This window comes from Cibotium barometz, chromosome 54 (genome assembly GCF_041138505.1).
Source record: "Cibotium barometz isolate CiBa-2024 chromosome 54, ASM4113850v1, whole genome shotgun sequence".
Classification (NCBI taxonomy): domain Eukaryota; kingdom Viridiplantae; phylum Streptophyta; class Polypodiopsida; order Cyatheales; family Cibotiaceae; genus Cibotium; species Cibotium barometz.
In genome coordinates, this window is record NC_141099.1 from 33,991,937 (window position 1) to 34,011,167 (window position 19,231).

The following is a 19,231-nucleotide window of genomic DNA, read 5'->3' on the forward strand; positions in this document are numbered from 1 at the left end:
TCTATCATTTTTTGTACTCTGGTTTTTCCTCTTCCTCTTCTGACTTAGGCTCTCCTTTGGAGTCTTCTTTCGTATTTGTCTCTTTATTGTTCCAATTTTTGGACTTCTTGATCTTCTTTGTCTTAATATTTACCATTTTCAATGCTCTTTCTGGTAAATCTTCCAAAGGCTTGCCTATACTTTGGGGGGGAGAGAGAGAGAGAGAGAGAGAGAGAGAGAGAGAGAGAGAGAGAGACGAGAGTTGCTTAATGTTGAGAGAGAGAGAGAGGTGTGACTAGGCTTGATGTTTGACAGGCACCCTATTCACGGGTTTGGTGAAATATAGCAACTTCTTTTGTATACTACTGTAATTTTTGACGGTCATTTTAAAATTTGCAAGTATTTTACGACCAAAATGCTCAAAAACGAAACGGGCCTGACGCCCTTCAAAAAGCAACTATGGGTGAGACTTTTTCTAAGGGTGGGTTCACAAAGGACGGCGGAAGAGGAGAGCAAAAACTCCTTCCGCCGGGCTTACGGTTCACACGAGGCGGAGGTAGACCAGCAAGGCAGAAAAGATCTACGGCTCACAGCTGACAATCGCCTATGTGGCACCTCTCTCTCGCGTCTTCCAAGTGGAAGCTTTTCATTTCCGAGGGGGGGGGGTCGCCCCTGGTTCAGTGGGGCCGGCAGTGGAGAACCTTTTTGCTAGCCAATACATTTCAGCCACTAAGGATGAGCGCCCCTTTCTCTCTCTCTTCCGCCGGGGCCGGTCTGAACCCAGCCTAAGTCAAAAGAATATTTATTTGAGCTGTTCTCTAAGCGTGCAATTTATTTATTCCGGCAACAATCAACCTAATTCTCAGCTTTTTTAAGGCTTGTTGAAATAAAATATAAATTAGGGAATAAGGAAAAGTGGAGGAAAAGGGAAGGAAACGGACGGTGTTTTTCGAGAAGAATGATGAAGCCTCAAGGTACATGACAGGCGATGATACTACGCAGACAGTAAAGAGAAGGCAAAGAAATCAGAGATAAGGAGGAGAGTAAGAGTCCTTCTACCTTCTTCATCTTCTCCTTTAGGGTTTCTCTGTGCTGCTTCGTTTTGGGAGCAATGGCGGTGGCTGCACCTGGCCAGTTGAACCTGGAAGAGTCTCCCTCCTGGGGCTCCCGAAGCGTTGACGTCTTCGAAAAGCTCGAGCAGATCGGAGAAGGCACCTATGGGTATTCATCCCCTCCATTCCGCTCTCGTTACATCGTTTTTCTCTGCTCTCAGGAAAGTATAAAACTGTTATCCATGTCTGCCTCCCTGCACAACTACTTGATGTTAGTTTTCCCCCCATCAAATCTAGGGGTTTCCTGCTCTCAAAAAGCAACTTTTCCCCCCAAAAATCTGTGTCTTCGCATCCATCTCTAGGGTTTATGTATATGTGGTGTTCACGGGCATTCTTTCTAGAAAAAAAACATTAAAATAGGTTGTTTTTTTTTTGAGAGAAATATTACATATTTAATCACAGGCATCCAGGGGATGTTCCTGCCTGGTAATCCAATCCCTCTACCACATGGCTACATGCTAGAGGACTTGCATCTAGTTCTCTACAGATGATCAAAACTATTATTTTCAAAGAAAGTTAGCTTGCAAAATCTAGTTTTTAGGGTTCTATGGCTTCTGCTATGTGTCGTATTATGATTTGTTGTTTGGTGTGAAAGGCTGGAGTTGGCTCCTTTTCCCGCCTCTCGTCAATGATAGAGAATTCTTTAGCAGAACAACCTAGCTGGATTAGTATTAGCAAGAAACTCTCGGAATTTCAAAGTAGCATATGTGTTTTGTGGCTGTCTGACATACAATTTATGATGGTGTCGCAGGCAAGTGTATATGGCCAAAGAGATCGCCACAGGCGACATTGTGGCTCTGAAGAAAGTGAGGATGGATAATGAAAGAGAAGGGGTATGTACAGCTCAACTGGAAAACTATGTACCTTTTAAGGTCTGTTCTTAAGATTGACCACCGCCGAGGTTCCTTGATGACCTGAAAAAATGTCACTTGCACCATTTATATCACTTCAATGGAAGAAAACCATGTCATGAAGCTTTACACTCGACAATCGGGGGCTGTGAGGAATGCCACCCATCGCCATACCTTCTACAAAGCCCATACACTACTGTTTTCCGCCACCATGGCACTTTGAAGCCGAATCAAAGGTGAAGTTAACAACAGTGTGGCCTTATCTTCATTTTGCAAGAGAAGCTTACTTGTACAGCAATAAACGTTGTAAGATTTCCACACCCTAAGCTGCAGCCCAGAGGTTCTCATATTCTAGCCATCGTTGAGTGCACAAGCCAAGCCATTAGCCAATAGTGTGTAATCCTTTCCACCTCTGCTCCCATCATTAAATGTCAGGTGGTTGTGAGACAGAAGGTGACTGATCTTACAATTTTGTCGTGACAAAGTTTAATGTGATGGACAATGCATGATGTCAAGGGTGCTACCCCCCTTCGATGCCAACTCATGATCTTGGGCACTCCTCAGAGCCTCTCGTGCAATGACTAGCATTTTTTGCATATCTGCCTAGAAATCTCTAGCCACATCAATCTGAATACCCTTAAGTACAATTGGTACTGGAGATCTAGGTTGGTATCTGTCATGACCCTGTGAAATGGGCGCAGCAGAAGTGTGAGCATGGTGATCAGTGAGCAAGATAATTTTTTTAAAGGTTCATATTTGGGGCTAAGGTTTATTGACCCATGTGTGGACAACCCCAAGTGTGAATGGGACAAAGATAATTAAAGCTAAAAGGTTTTATAACCTTTGGTGCCAAGGGAATTAAGGGTCATAAGGTTTTATAACCTTGGGTGGCCCCTAGGAAAGTTTTAATAACTTTAAGTGGCCCCTAGGATAATTTGGGGGGGGGGGTGGGGGGCGGGCTACTCCACTTTTAGAGAACACGCCTCCCTCTGTCTCTCTCTATGATTTGCTTTTTGGAAAAGAGTGCTGAGGGGCAGCATGGAGCTGAGATTTTCTGAGTAAAAACTGATTCAGGCAGGCTGCAGGCTGCGCCTCTCTTACTCTTGCTCTTGGAGGGACTGTAGGCGGGCAGCGCTGATTGTAGGCGTGGCAAAATCAGTTACTGGGAACTTTGCGCTGCTGGCCACAGGTGGCTTTTTGGAAGGGCTGTAGGAGGGCTGTACTGCTGAGGCTGCAGGGGCAGCCTAACACTCCTCCACGCATGCTATTAAGAGTTTGAAACTGGCTGCTGTGCTGTGCTACAGGGCAGAGACACAGGCCATATTCTCTCTCTCTTTCTTTGGTCTTTGGAGGATAACCGGCTGTTGTGCTGCAGAGAAAACAGACGCCTACAGAAGCTCCTGTCTTTCCTTTGCTTTTGGCAAGAAGCTGGTTATCAGTTGGGAAGCATGAACTGTGAGAAGGGAACACAAGGCTGGACAGCAGGTTCTCTCACTGGATTTCTCTCTCCCGGCTGCAAGACAAGAGGGCAGGACAGAACGGGGCTTTTCCCTCGCGTCTTTTCTCTCTTGTGAAAAGCGACATAAAGATTGTAAGTTTCTCTCTCTCTTTGTGAGCAAGTGGGCATTGGGACTGCAGGAGTTGTCTTATGGAGGCTCTCTTTTCACTGGCTCATGAGTGTTCTAGAGTTGTTCTCTTTGGCCCTTTGTGAGAGGAAGGGCTTGGCAGTTCAGAGGGTGGAAACAGGACAAGATTGTGGGCTGATTTGGAAGAGTTTGTGGACTGTTATCATGGCTGAGTTTGTGGCTATGTGCATGGTTTAGTCAGATGCATATTCAAAGCCTCATGGATGCACTGGCTTAGCAGATTAGAGGAGGTAACAGTGTGGTGTTCTTGGGACACAAAGCTGTGTAACCTCTATGCTAAGAGGTCTTGAGGATTGGCAGATTGGACTTGCAGACATACGAGCCATGAATGGCTATTTTGTAATCATCTAAAACTTTTCCATTGAAATTGAATAAAGAAATACCGAAAGGGGCGCCAAGCTTTGGGGCCAACAGGTGTCGTTTTCTTTCTTGTTTTGAAGCACACTAGCTCCTGTTTATTAGCTTATTGGGGGGACTACAATTGGATTGGGTGACTGCTAGTCTGCCGCACTTTGGTTTCTACCAGAGGCCGGTTTCAAGGTTCCGTTGCCGGGACCATCATCAACTTTCTTAAGGGGGTGAGCTCGTGGTTGTTTCGAGGAAAGCCATTGTTGAAAATCTCAGCAAGATGTCAGACACAAAAGATGACTATTTTTATGATGATGAGGAAGAGCAAGAGACCACTCCTGAGAGGACTGAATCTGAGGATGTACTTCCAAGAAAACAGGTTGCAGAAGATGCACGATATGAGGATGCAACGCAGCCAGAAGACATGCCAAGTAAAGAGGAAGATGATGCCCAGTTTAAAGCTCGTTTAAAGATGATGCCCAGTTTAAAGCTCGTTTGGCAGGGGCAGTGGATGTGTTTATGTAGCTCACACAAAGTGAGAAGTTTGCTGAATTTATTAGAGTCCCTTCCGAGCCTAAGAAGAAGAAGAAGAAAGAGCGTTCTAGGAACCCACCTCAAGGCAATAGTGGTGCCTTCCCACAGGATTCTGCTTTTGGACCGTTGCCTAACATGCAGAATACTTATGGTGCAAACCCATAGAGTTCTTTTTTTGGATAGCCATCTATTCCGTAGCAGTCTATGCATCCAGGTGTCACGTGCATCCCGCACTTGGATGCCACGTAGACATATCTGCATAGAAGGTGCAGAACCTAGGATGGTAAATTGGTCCCATGTGAGCCCAGTCTGGGATGAGTCAGCCAGGGATCCATCTCAGTCATCCGAGGTCAGGTGTGCATTGTCCTACACAGGAGTCCAAGGTTAGGTGTGCACTGCCTTGCACATGAAACAGTGCCAGTCCGCGTTGTGAGTCTCCCTCTGGAATGATGTCAGTGATTCTGTGTATCCAGTATGGTACTGGATGCCAGATCATTGTTAGGGTTTGCTTTTAGGAGGGGCTAGCCCATAGGGCTACCCCAAGTCTTAGTGTGGGCATGGAGATAGTGTGAAACCACCCCCATGAGGGCCAGGAAGGCCCTGGCTGAACCCACCAGCCATGGAGGGGCTGTAGGACAGCCCTAGGGGCAGGCTAGGGGAAAACACATAAGACATGCAACGTTATATGGCTGTAGGGCAAGTATGGGGCAGCCCATACAGGCTGCCCAGCCCCCAAGTTGCTTGCAAAATAGTGCCCAGTCATTTTTGAAGCATGCGCCTGATGCCCAGCCAGCTGTCACGTGCATCCCGCACTTGGATGCCACGTAGACATGTCTGTACAGAAGGTGCAGGACCTGGGATGGTGAACTGGTCCCATGTGAGCCCAGTCCGGGACGAGTCAGCCAGGGATCCATCTCAGTCGTCCGAGGTCAGGTGTGCACTGTCCTGCACATGAAGCAGTGCCAGTCCGCGCTGTGAGTCTCCCTCTGGAATGATGTCAGATGTGCTGTGTATCTGGTTTGCAACTGGATGCCAGGCCTCTGTAGGCATGTAGGTTTGCATGTAGAGATGGGGCCAGCCCATAGGGCTACCCCAGTGCAAGGATTTGCATTTGCATTCTTAGTATGGGCATGGGGGAGGTGTAGAACCACCCCCAAGGGGCCAGGAGAGCCCAAGATATGCCCACCAGCCATGGCATGGGCTGGAAGGGGCTGTCGGCCAGCTTTCAAGCTGCTGGACAGGCAGCCTACAGGTCTATTACCCCACCCAGCTAGTCGGCCAGGTGTAGGGAGCAATCCCACACCCATGCGTTGACTGTCCAGCAGCCAGGGTGCTGCCCGGAAGCATGCGCAGGCTGGACTGCAGGGAATATAGTGTGAAAACACTTTATTGGAATAAACACAGTCGTGGAGCTTTTATTAGCTGGCCGACTGGATGAAGGGAGGGGTATAAAAGCCCAGCCAAGATCTCATTGAATCCATCTCATAATTCACCAAGAGCTCCAAGCAACCAAGGGCCAGGACAGCCAAGAACATTGCTAAAGCAAAGGGGTGAAGGACTGAAGGTCAAGGGCAGGTTTTCCAGCCAAGAAAAGGTCAAGTACTTTGTATTTGTTTCAGATTTACATCATTCTAATAAAGCAAATACACCATCCGTGGTGGGGGCCCTACAGAGGGTATTTGGGACCCAATACTGTGTCCTCTCCATCTCCCCCTTCTCTCTCTATTTTCGGCACATCGTCTTTCAGTTTGTGCGTTAATTCTGTCGCGAAAAGAGTGCTGATTTTTGAGTTTTGAAGTACCGATCCTTCTCCGAAGCTTCCGCATGTTACAGTGGTATCAGAGCTCACTTCAAGGACAAAGATTCAGCAAAGAAAACCAGAAAATTTTTTCGCTCGTGTGGTTGGTTTTTAGACACCGGTGGACTACCCCATTCGGAGTGACTCCTGTCCCTCGAAGGACGGTTGGTTTTTAGCCTCCGGAAGCCTCCGGAAGTCTCCCACACAGATAGTGGATGGTCAGATTGCGTTCCGGAAAGGAACTGCATTTTCCCACTATGGCGAACTTCGGCGACGAGAGAGAACCATAACCATGGGACCAGAGTGCACCAGGCAGCCCAGCTAGAGCACCCGGCTTGAGTGTACAAGACATGTTCCAGCAGATGATGCGAGCAATCGCAGACCAGACAACCAAGTTGGATGAGCAGAAGGCACGGATTTTGGCTCTAGAGGAGCGTTCTCGCTCTCCAGCGTCGCGTTTTCCATCTCCTCCTCCCTCTCCTTCCGTATCCCAGATACCAGATCCTCGTCACAGGGACCCTCTCGAGGGGTCACAGCCCCAGCCAAGCTCTTGGCTTGAGAGGCAGATGCGTGCATTGGAGATTCGACAACGAGAAGACCACGCCATGCGACGAGTGGAACACGAGCGTTACATCCGAGCTTTGGACGCCAGACTGACACCGGCGGCGCCCTCGAATCATTTTCCCGAGAAAATGAATTTCAGTAAGTATAATGGTAAACTCGATCCCACTACTCTGTATTCATGGTTACATCAATTTGAAGCTTACTTTGCCGCAGTTAGGAAATCAGATATTGACAAAGTGATCTTAGCCAATTGGTACTTGGAAGGTGAGGCCATTCCTTGGTGGACTCAGTGGGCTCATGCCCACACCAGAGCAGGTATGGCAGCTTATGGGTGGGACGAGTTCGTCCGTGACCTTAAGCAGCGGTTTTTACCGCCCCACTACCTTGAGCGACTCGAAGACGAGTTCAGGGGTGCGCGTCAGAATGCGCAACCAGTCCTTCAGTTTGCCAATAGAATTTTGACCTTGTGTCTACAATTAGGCTTATCTGATGCGGACAAGAAAGGGCAGTTTTTGTATGGCCTGGACATGCAAATCCAATGGGAGGTGCGTATGTTTAGGCCAGCCACCTTTGAGGACGCACTCTCGCTTGCGCAGAGTGCAGAAATGAAACACAATGGTGGCAAGCCCAAGACTTCCCAGCCGGCTTCTCCCAAGGCTAACACCTCGGGGGGCAAAAGCCAGAACCAGACGGGGTCTTCCCCAGGACAGAGCCCGGGAGCCTCTGGCTCCCAGAACTCGAACAATGCGTCTAAGCTTACTCCAGACCAGAAAGCGGAGGCAGGCAAGACAGGTGGCAAGTTGAGTGCTGAGGAGCTTGCTCAGTACAGGAAGGAGGGTAGATGTTACTTTTGTCACACAAAAGGACATACTTCTCGGGATTGTCCGAAGAAGCCTCCAAAGGCCGCCGCCGCCTCCACAGCTTCAGTGGTGAGCATAGCTCCCACACAGACCCCAGCGGCTACCCCTAGTTCTTCAAACCTCGGTGCTTCAGTTGGAGCAATTATTAGCCGGGAACTCGAAGATAAGCAGAAGGGCGCCCATGACCAGGAGTATGAGCGCAACGAATTGCTCAAGTCCTTTGGCTACATAGGTGGCCAGAGAGTTGTTGTCTTGTTTGATAGCGGCAGCACGGAGGATGTGGTCACGGAACAGGCCGCTAGGCGTGCCCGTTTCGAGCTGACTCCGGTGGACAAACAGGTTGAGGGTTTTAGCACAGGTATGACAACGAGCGTCAAGTATGAAGCTCTAGGTACTAAATTAGTGATTCAGGGCATAGAGTTTGTGCGTGACTTTATGGTTGCCCCTCTTGTAGGAGCAGACATAATTTTGGGTATCCAGTGGTTTCACAAGTTTCTTCCTGATGTCAAGTGGGACAAGCACACGTTCCAGATTGATCGGAATGTGTCAAACACCCCGGTGACCATTAAGTGTGAGCCAGGTATTCCAAACTTTCCGCTCATAAGCCACTTGCAGGCTAAGCGAGCAGTCAGGAAAGGCGCACAGTGTGCGATGATTTACATCCAGACAGCCCAGACGGTGGCCAGTGCTTCCGAGAAGTACTCGGTTCTCCATGAAAAGTTCCAGAAGATTTTTCTTCGGGACAGTCTCCCTCCCTAGCTTCCCCCGTCCAGACCGGAGGATCACAAGATTGACCTCCTCCCAGGCTCGGAATCCCCGAGCAAGTTTTCGTATCGCCTTTCTAAGGCAATGGAATCGGAGTTGGACCGCCAACTCCAAGAATTGTTGCAAGCTGGCTTCATCCGCCCTAGCGTGTCGCCATTTGCAGCACCGATCTTATTTGTCAAGAAGAAAGATGGGTCTTCTCAGTTGTGTGTCGATTATCATGCACTCAACAAGCTAACTATCAAGAGCCGATTCCCGATGCCTCGAATTGACTATATTCTCGAGAGGCTGAATGGAGCTAAGGTGTTCTCTAAATTGGATTTAAAGAGTGGGTACCACCAGGTTCGGATTGTTGAGGGGGACATTCCCAAGACAGCTTTTCGTACAGAACGGGCCCACTATGAATTCGTGGTCATGCCATTTGGTTTGACGAACGCCCCAGCTACATTTAACCGCATGATGATGCGTATTTTCCGGGAGTTGATTGGAGTGTGTGTGTTCATATTTCTGGACGACATACTCATATTTTCAGCTACAGTTGAGCAGCATGACATTGATGTGGAGAAAGTCCTTAAGTTGCTGGAAAGCAACGAGCTCTATGTCAATGAAAAGAAGTCAGAATTTTATCTGTTCCAGGTACATTACTTGGGATATATAATCAGTGCCGAAGGCATACGAACTGATCCGGCTAAAGTGGCCGAGATTGTTAACTGGGAAGTACCTCAGACTGCTTATGACATTAGATCATTTGTGGGTATATGCCAGGCATATTCCACCCACATTGACAAGTTTTCTGATCTCTCGGCAGACCTCACCGATCTGCTAAAGGGAGTAAAAACAAGGAGGCAAAAGATTCGAATGACTCCACGAGCGTTGGAGGCATTCCAGAACCTCAAGGTGGCTTTGTCAGAAGCGCCTTGTTTAGCCCTTGCCTCGTGGGACGAACCATTTCAAGTGATCACCGATGCGAGTAACATCGCAATTGGAGGTGTATTGCAACAGAATGGTCATCCAGTAGCTTACATGTCTCGTAAGTTACTGCCCGCCGAAAAGAATTACTCAGTCTATGATCGTGAACTCCTAGCAGTCATTCAGGCCTTGAAACATTGGAAACATTTCCTGTATGGCCGTGACTTCGAGGTCCGCACTGACCATCAGGCATTGCGCTGGATTCAGACGATGCCAAGTGCACAGTGGAGTGATCGACAACACCGCTGGAGTCAGATATTCCAGGAGTTTGGTGGCATGATTGAGTACCTTCCAGGAAAGGCCAATCCAGTGGCCGATGCTTTGAGCAGGAAGGGACAAGTATCTGCGATTCAGACCACTAGACTTGACCTTGTTGGTACTGGACTAGAAGACATGAAGCACACGTACGCGGATTCCGAGGAATTCGGTACTCAGTGGGAACAAGCATTGGATGCCACAGGACCATGCCATTTTCTGATACGCGATGGTTGGCTTTACTACAAAGGCCGACTGTGTGTCATGAAATCATTCCGGGCAGCTCTTCTCCATGATGCCCATGACGCCATTACAGGTGGTCATAGGGGCATGAATTCGACTCTGGAGAAATTAGAACGGCAATACTATTGGCCAAAGATGAGGTGTGATGTGTTTACATATGTACAACGCTGTGACATTTGTCAAAAGGTGAAAGCTCCTCGTGGAAAGAAGGTAGGGTTGTTACAGCCTTTGCCAATTCCTGAGGGTCCTTTCCAAGACATTTCGATGGACTTTGTCACAAATCTGCCTCCCAGTCCGAGTAAGCGTAATACACAGTGTTTGACTATTGTTGACAGGTTCAGCAAATTTGTGATGCTTATTCCTTGCAGGGCCAATGTGACCGCCGAGGATGTTGCCCAGCTATTCATTCGGCATTGGTACCCGATTGGTGGAATTCCTAGGACCATAGTGTCAGACCGAGATGCCAAGTTTACCAGTCATTTTTGGAGGGCATTGTTTGATAATTTTGGTACTAAGTTGAATTTTTCCAGTGCATTCCACCCACAGACAGATGGCCAGACAGAGATATACAACCAGTTGGCCTTTGATGTGCTGAAGTGTTATGTCCACGATCAGCAAGGTAAGTGGGAATCGTTTTTGCCTTTAGTTCAAGCTGTTTTGAATGACTCTTTTTCTTCAGCTATTGGCAAGACTCCATATGAGGCAGCGTTTGGAAGGCCTTTCCAGTCGTTGTTAACCAGGACTTCGTCTTCAGTACAGGAGGCGAACAGAGTGACGGAGTCTTACCAGGAGATCCTAGAGTCCGTTAAAGACAGGTTGGCTAAAGCGCAAGAGGCCTACACTCGACAGGCCAATAAAGACCGAAGGGACATGAAGTTTTCGGAAGGAGATTGGGTGTATCTTCGGATTATGAAGCAAAGATTAAAGCAGGTGGGCAAGCGATGCCCAAAGTTGTCTTTCAGGAGCTTCGGACCATTTCCCATTCGGAAAAAGATTAATGAGGTGTCTATGCAGTTAAAGCTACCTCCGAGTTGGACTATGCACGATGTATTCCATGTCAGTTGGTTAAAGCCATATGCAGGTCCACCCCCTTCAGAGGTCAAAGACGAAGCGGAACCAGACATCATTGATGAAGCAGAAGTAATGGTTCTAGAACAGATCCTTCTGCACCGTTTCAAGCATGGCTCAGGCCGAAGACTACGACAGTTCCTCACGAAGTTTCAGGACCGAGGAACTCATGAAGCGGTATGGCTCGACAAAGAATTTTTCGAAGACTATCCGGCATTATTGACGGATTATTTGGAGGCTATGCAGCTTCCGTCAAGTTAAGTAGAAGGGGATGTCACGTGCATCCCGCACTTGGATGCCACGTAGACATGTCTGTACAGAAGGTGCAGGACCTGGGATGGTGAACTGGTCCCATGTGAGCCCAGTCCGGGACGAGTTAGCCAGGGATCTATCTCAGTCGTCCGAGGTCAGGTGTGCACTGTCCTGCACATGAAGCAGTGCCAGTCCGCGCTGTGAGTCTCCCTCTGGAATGATGTCAGATGTGCTGTGTATCTGGTTTGCAACTGGATGCCAGGCCTCTGTAGGCATGTAGGTTTGCATGTAGAGATGGGGCCAGCCCATAGGGCTACCCCAGTGCAAGGATTTGCATTTGCATTCTTAGTATGGGCATGGGGGAGGTGTAGAACCACCCCCAAGGGGCCAGGAGAGCCCAAGATATGCCCACCAGCCATGGCATGGGCTGGAAGGGGCTGTCGGCCAGCTTTCAAGCTGCTGGACAGGCAGCCTACAGGTCTATTACCCCACCCAGCTAGTCGGCCAGGTGTAGGGAGCAATCCCACACCCATGCGTTGACTGTCCAGCAGCCAGGGTGCTGCCCAGAAGCATGCGCAGGCTGGACTGCAGGGAATATAGTGTGAAAACACTTTATTGGAATAAACACAGTCGTGGAGCTTTTATTAGCTGGCCGACTGGATGAAGGGAGGGGTATAAAAGCCCAGCCAAGATCTCATTGAATCCATCTCATAATTCACCAAGAGCTCCAAGCAACCAAGGGCCAGGACAGCCAAGAACATTGCTAAAGCAAAGGGGTGAAGGACTGAAGGTCAAGGGCAGGTTTTCCAGCCAAGAAAAGGTCAAGTACTTTGTATTTGTTTCAGATTTACATCATTCTAATAAAGCAAATACACCATCCGTGGTGGGGGCCCTACAGAGGGTATTTGGGACCCAATACTGTGTCCTCTCCATCTCCCCCTTCTCTCTCTATTTTCTGCACATCGTCTTTCAGTTTGTGCGTTAATTCCGTCGCGAAAAGAGTGCTGATTTCTGAGTTTTGAAGTACCGATCCTTCTCCGAAGCTTCCGCATGTTACACCAGCCATGAAGAAAAGCGCAGCTTTTTATGTAATTTATTCAGCATTAAATGCTGAATATTCAGTTGTGGGACAAAAAGATGCTGGCCGCTTGGATAAGAACTGGTCGACTGCTATTTATTGGGAGTATAAATAGGTAGCCCACAAGTCAAGCTAGGAAAAATCCCAAAAAAATACTAGAAAAAGGGGTGGCTAGCCCACAAGCAAGGGCCATGCAAAAGGAACCAAATGGGCACCATAAAAGAGCAGAATTTGGGGATGAATGTGCTAACAACTATTGCATAAAAACTCGAGTAACAAACATGTCGCAGATGATAGAGAATGCCATGATGGCAAATGCATTACTCATTGGAGTTTCATCTGGATTTAAGGGCAACAAAAGCACAAGTAAGAAAACTGAAAAGTCAGGGTATACTTCGCGTGATGCAACATTGCCTATAGAGAAGCGGTATAAGAAGTTACCAATGCCCAAGAGAACTCCTGAGGAGAGACAGGCTTTGATGGATGCTAAGAACAGCTTTTTTTGTATTGAGGAGGGACACATGTCTTTCAATTGTCCCAAGCGTAAGTCCCAAAAGGACTCCGACACTAAAGGTGTCAAATCCCCACGGATCCCCTCGTGATCGACCTTGGTTCGAAACTCAAATCCTGCAAACAAACGAACAAACAAACAAGCAAGGGGGTGCAGGCTTGACTCACCTCCCAACCATGACAGCCGTGGGCGAGCCCACAGTCTTGGCTGTCCCCACCGAGCCACGAGCTGAGCTAACTAGGTTGACGTACCGACCAATCTCCTCCTCGCGACGTCCCATACCGCCACGAAGCTACCCTCGCGGGCCTCGAGATCGCTGCCGGCCTCGGCTGCATAAAGCAGGTGCACGTCTGCACTAGATCCAGGCTCTAAGACCATAGAGCTCTCACAAACTCGCGAGACTCTCTATTATACAATAACTAACCTTGGCCACCCTTTTATAGGCTCTTGGCCGGTCATCGGGCGTCCACACTTGGCCGCCCGCCCGTCCATACTTGGGTGCCCGCCCGTTAGTATATCCCTAACTCAGCTCGTCAATGAGCGTGCCTAGTTCCAAGCTTCCCCAAGCCTCGAAACTAGTCTTGCATGCGTATAGCACCCGGTAGATACCCACTGTGCACATGACATACTCCCCTTCCTCTAAGAGCTCACTCCTGAGCTCACTCCTGAGCTCACTAAAAAGCCAGGGTAATCTCTCTGAAGAGAAGTCAATGTCTCCCATGTAGCGTCCTCCTCAACACGATCCTTCCACTTGATCTTGTATTCCGTGATAAGCGTATGACGCAATCTTCGTTCACGAAAGCCAAGAATCTTTTCAGGTTCGTGCGGAACAAATGTCATGTCCTGGACATCTATAATTTCTTGAGGAGTAACTAACTGATCTGCTCCACCCAGTACTTCCTTAAGTCTACTGACATGAAATACAGGATGAACTTTCACATGAGAAGGCAAATCCAATTCATATGCAACTGAACCAATCCGTCGTGTAACACGAAATGGTCCACAGTATCTAGGGGATAATTTCGGAGATCTACCTGTTCGTAAAGTCTCGGAATCTTTCGGAACTCGCAAATACATCATCGTTCCTTCAAAGAACTCTCTAGGTGAACGATGTCTATTAGAATAAAACCTGTCTCGGTCTTGAGCACTTTTAATAGATTCCTTCGCAACTCCATGAACTCTGTCTTTTGGATACATATGCTCGAAGCATATCCTCCAAAATCTGATTCACTCTTTCAGTCTGGCCATCAGATTGAGGATGATTAGAGGAACTCAAATTCAAAGTTGTTTCCAACTTCTCAAAAACAAGTTTCCAAAAGTCACTCGTAAACTTAGAGTCCCTATCACTGACTATGTCCTGCGGTAACCCGTACAGTCTAAACAATTGCTTGATAAACTGCCGAGCTAATTGCGTAGCTGTAACAGTCTTTCGGGTCGGTAAAAATCTAGCCATTTTTGTCAAGCGATCTACCACAACCCAAATAGAATCGTGGCCTTGATGTGTTCTCAGCAATCCGGTAATAAAATCCATGGAAATACTTTCCCATTTATTACCTGGGATTTGCAAAGGATGCAACAACCCAGCCTATCTAAAGCGTTCAGCTTTATTTGCTTGACAAATCTGACAATTGAGAACATAATCTTCTACATACCCTTTCATCTTCGGCCAATAAAAAGTGTGTCTCACTAATGATAATGTCCTGTGTACCCTAGGGTGTCCAGCAGAAGGGGCGTCGTGACACTCCTTCAGAATCTTGGACCTAATGTCCGGGATCCGTGGTACACAAATTTTGTCATTACGGAATAGTAAACCATTCCGAATCATCCACTGATCTCCTGCAGCCTGAATAGTAGACTGCTCAGTCACCGAGTCTTGGTCAATCAATGAGCTCCCGTCCTGGATCTTCTGCCAAAATGGACCAAAATAACTATCAGTCCTGCAAAGCACTCTCAATGACTGAAATAAGTCGGTAGAAATCTCGGTGAACGACAAAGAATTCACCTCTCTAATCCGACTAAGCGCATCTGCAGTATTATTCATGGACCCTTTCCGATAACGGATCTCAAAATCAAAATCTTGCATTAACTCTGCCCAACGAGCTTTCCTGCCTCTCAAATCATCCGCATCACACACATACTTGATTGACTGATGATCAGTCAATACCACAAACTTGGAGCCATATAAATAATGTCTCCAAACCTTGAGAGCATGAATCACAGCATAAAGCTCCTTCTCAAGGGTTGGCCAACGAGATTAGAGTGTCGTCTAGCTTTTTACTTTCAAAAGCAACCGGTCTACCATCTTGAAATAAAGCAGCCCCGATAGCATAGTCACTGGCATCAGTTTCAAGAACATAAGGCCGATTAGGATCAGGTAATGCTAAGATAGGTGCTTCCTTGACTTTATCTTTCAAAAGTCTGAAGGCCATATCCAAATTGTTATTCCAAGTGATAGGTTGATTGGACTTACGTCCACGACCTTTCAATAAGTCGGTCATCGGTAGTGTGAGCTGAGAGTACTCCCGTACAGATTTCCGAAGAAAAACAACAAAACCGAGAAAAGAACGAAGTTGTTTCACTGTTCGCGGTATAGGCCAGTCCAAAACCTTCTGAACTCGGTCATAGTCAATGCTCAATCCATCTCTAGTGATCTTGTGTCCCAAGTAAATGATGTCGGTCATAAAGAACTCACATTTACTCAACTTGGCATATAGTCGATTCTGTCTCAAAATAGATAAGACAATTGTGAGGTGTCTGACATGATGCTCAAGAGTACGACTATAAATCAAAATATCATCTAGGAACACCACCACAAATTTTTCCAAATGTTTACGAAAAAGATCGTTCATCATTTGCTGGAAAGTGGCTGGAGCATTGGTTAACCCAAAAGATAATACGAGAAACTCGTAATGGCCATACCGAGTCCGAAAGGCGGTTCTTTCGACATGCCTTTTATGAATACGTATCTGATGATAGCCAGTACGTAAATCTATCTTCGTGAAATATTTCGCTCTTGCTAACCGGTCAATTAGGTCATCTGATCTAGGGAGAGGATAACGGTTCTTAATGGTCAGCTTGTTCAATCTCTTGTAATCTATACACATTCTCCAAGTATTGTCCTTCTTTCTCCTAAGCAACACAGGTGCACCCCAACGTGATTTACTTGGACGGATCTGGCCCATCCTCAAATAATCTTTGAGTTGTTTAGCCAACTCATCTTCCTCAGCTTGGCTCATCCTATAAGGTGGAATACTGACAGGATGAGCACCAGGGATCAAGTCAATACGATGATCTACTGTCCGTTCAGGTGGTAAACCCGATGGCAATTCCTTAGGAAATACATCTTGAAACGAATCAAGTATCTTCTGTAATTCTTTGCTTTCAAACACACTTAATTCATTCACATCCATGGAAGGGATGAGAAAAGAAGAAAGTGAAATCAATACACAATGGAAAGCGGTATACAAAGAAGAATTCATTATATTTCCAAAATCAATTGTATTTACAAGAGGTCCCTGAGAGGGATGAATACTATCACCTAAAATACTATACTTGGTGTCCCTATGCTGAAAAGAAAAAATATGACTAGACTAATCTATCTGGACGTCAAGAGTCTTAAACCACTCAATCCCTAATAACAAGTCTACATTTTTCAGATGCATAACATAGCATTCCAGAGTGTCTTTGTAGTCCTGAATCTGGATTGGAAGCATCTCCACCTTGCGATCCCAAACTTGTCTTCTCGCAGGTAGACGTACCTCATAGGTATGGTCGCTGAGTGTCGTATCAAGACTCAATTTCTGCACAAGTTTGTAGTTAACAAAGTTATGCGAACTGCCAGGGTCTAAAAGAATGTGAACCTTATGGCCATTCACTTTTCCATAAACTCGGAGAAGATCATGCAAGCCAAATACCTTAGAATTGAACAGACAATCAGAACAAGTACTAGGGCGAGAAAGTACAGTAATTGACGTGTCAAAGACAACTGGTTAGCTGCCTTTGGCTTGGGTCCTGCGTTTGACTTGGTACCCTTTTGCTTCGGGCACTCATTACGCATGTGTCCTTTTTCTTCGCAGATAAAACAACGTCCTTCCTTCTTGAGCTTCAAAGCCCTAAGAAGTCGTTTCTTCTTCGCTGGTGTCGAATTTGAATTCTTCGAAGGTTGGTCCGAAGACTTACCTTCAGTCGTGTTAGCCATAGGTGCGGAGAACTTTCTTTTATGCTTGTTCCCTGCTCGGTAACGGGTTTCGACTTGGAAGAGACCATCGTATCATCATAGATACGAGCTGAATGAATGGCCTCGTCCAAAGTTTTACATTTGTTATTTTTAACCTGTAATCGGTACGAGTCTGGTAAACCAGCTACGAAAAACCCCAAAAGAGTAGTGGGATCCATCTTTGTAGCTTTCATTTGCAAGTCACGAAACTTTTGGAGGTAGACCTCATAAGTGAGGTGTTGCGAGGTCATGGTCAAAGCTGAAAACCGGGCAACAACATCATAGTCATCCTCTTTCTTGAGGAATTCTTTCTTGAAAATGTCTTCAAATTGTGCCCAAGTCGTTGGCTTAGGGTTGAGTTCCTTCCACCAAAGCAAAGCTTTGCCGGACAGGAAACCTGCTGCTAACTGTATCTTCTTTCCATCATCATATGGATGAAACTGAAAGTGAACTTGCCACTTGTGTAGCCAAGTGTCCACGATCTCCTTGGTTCGCTGCTTTTGCTCGCCCCCGAACGGTTCCGGAGTAATATTGGGGCCTAAAGCTGAAGCCAAGGTATGCTTTTGCTTTAGCTTTTGTTTTTTGTTTTTTTTTCTCTTGAATAAATATATATATATATATATATTTTAATATATATATATATATGGATATATATATTCTCTTTTCTTAAAAAAAATAAAACACCTTGGAAACCTTAGAGAGGAGAGGACTTTTAAACCTTTAGAAAAAAAAAATTTAAACTTCAAAAAAAAAAAACAAAAAACGAAAGCACTAAAACGAATGCTTTCCTTGCGTGTTTTTTTTTTCCGCTTCCCTCCTAATCTGCTGGTGTCACCCGGCTATAGGCGTCTCCCGTCGGCCAACTCACCTGGCGGCTGCTGATGCCGCCTGAAGTATCTGTCGGCGCCTGCACGCGTGCGTCACCCAGGTGGCTGTTGCCTGCGCTTCTGCGCCTCTCCAGCGTGTTGCGTTACCAGCGCTGGGTCGCCTACAGGGCCTGGCTGGGCACTTGCGTAGGCCTGGGCTGGCCTGGGTGCTGCCCGCTTGGCCTAGGCGCCGCCTGGGTTGGCTGCGCTAGGCTGGCCACAAGGCCACGTGGCTTGGGCACCAGCCATGCTTGGCCTAGGCGCTTTCAGCCCGCCAATATCTACAGCTTGCAATACTCGCCAGCGCCAGTGCACCAACCTGCCAGCGTGACAGCACGTCTCACGCTCTCTCTCTCTCTCTCTCTCTCTCTCGTTCAACAACGAAAAGCAAACTTGCTTTTTCGTTTTTCTGTTTCTCTCCCTGCAGGTTATACGACTGCACAACATCTTTTCTCTTCTTTGCAAAAGCATTCAACCCTATTACACTACCATCTCCCATCAACAGGGGGTTCTTTGATGAAGAAAAAACACATACCAAATCTGAAAATTGCAGTATGCACAGAAAAAACAGCAAGCTTTTTTAACACATACTGTTCTTCGACCTCTTCTTCTTTACCTACCGACTTGTTCGTTCACGAGGTATGCTCTGATACCACTGTCAAATCCCCACGGATCCCCTCGTGATCGACCTTGGTTCGAAACTCGAATCCTGCAAACAAACGAACAAACAAACAAGCAAGGGGGTGCAGGCCTGACTCACCTCCCAACCATGACAGCCGTGGGCGAGCCCACAGTCTTGGCTGTTCCCACCGAGCCATGAGCTGAGCTAACTAGGTTGACGTACCGACCAATCTCCTCCTCGCGACGTCCCATACCGCCACGAAGCTGCCCTCGCGGGCTTGGAGATCGTTGCCGGCCTCGGCTGCATAAAGCAGGTGCACGTCTGCACTAGATTCAGGCTCCAAGACCATAGAGCTCTCACAAACTCGCGAGACTCTCTATTATACAATAACTAACCTTGGCCACCCTTTTATAGGCTCTTGGCCGGTCATCGGGCGTCCACACTTGGCCGCCCGCTCGTCCATACTTGGGTGCCCGCCCGTTAGTATATTGCTAACTCAGCTCATCAATCAGCCTGCCTAGTTCCAAGCTTCCCCAAGCCTCGAAACTAGTCTTGCATGCGTATAGCACACGGTAGATACCCACTGTGCACATGACAAAAGGGGAGCCCAAGTCTAAGAAAACAAAACCTTCTGTAGGGTTAGTTCTTGATCTTGTTGGGGAATAGCTAGGTGGTGAGGAGATTGAGTTGTGCA

The 19,231-nt window shown here is 47.2% G+C and overlaps 1 protein-coding gene across 2 annotated transcripts in view; it reads left to right on the forward strand.

Moving 5' to 3' along the window:
* Positions 1–772: 772 nt before the first annotated feature.
* Positions 773–19,231, forward strand: part of LOC147608074 (cyclin-dependent kinase C-1-like) — a 38,146-nt gene continuing 19,687 nt past the window's right edge. For both annotated transcript variants that reach the window (XM_086789802.1, XM_086789803.1), the window contains exons 1-2: positions 773–1,200; positions 1,843–1,924. In XM_086789802.1, the coding sequence (XP_086645928.1) occupies positions 1,091–1,200; positions 1,843–1,924 (192 nt within the window). In that variant the 5' untranslated portion in view covers positions 773–1,090. The remainder of the gene's footprint in view (positions 1,201–1,842; positions 1,925–19,231) is intronic.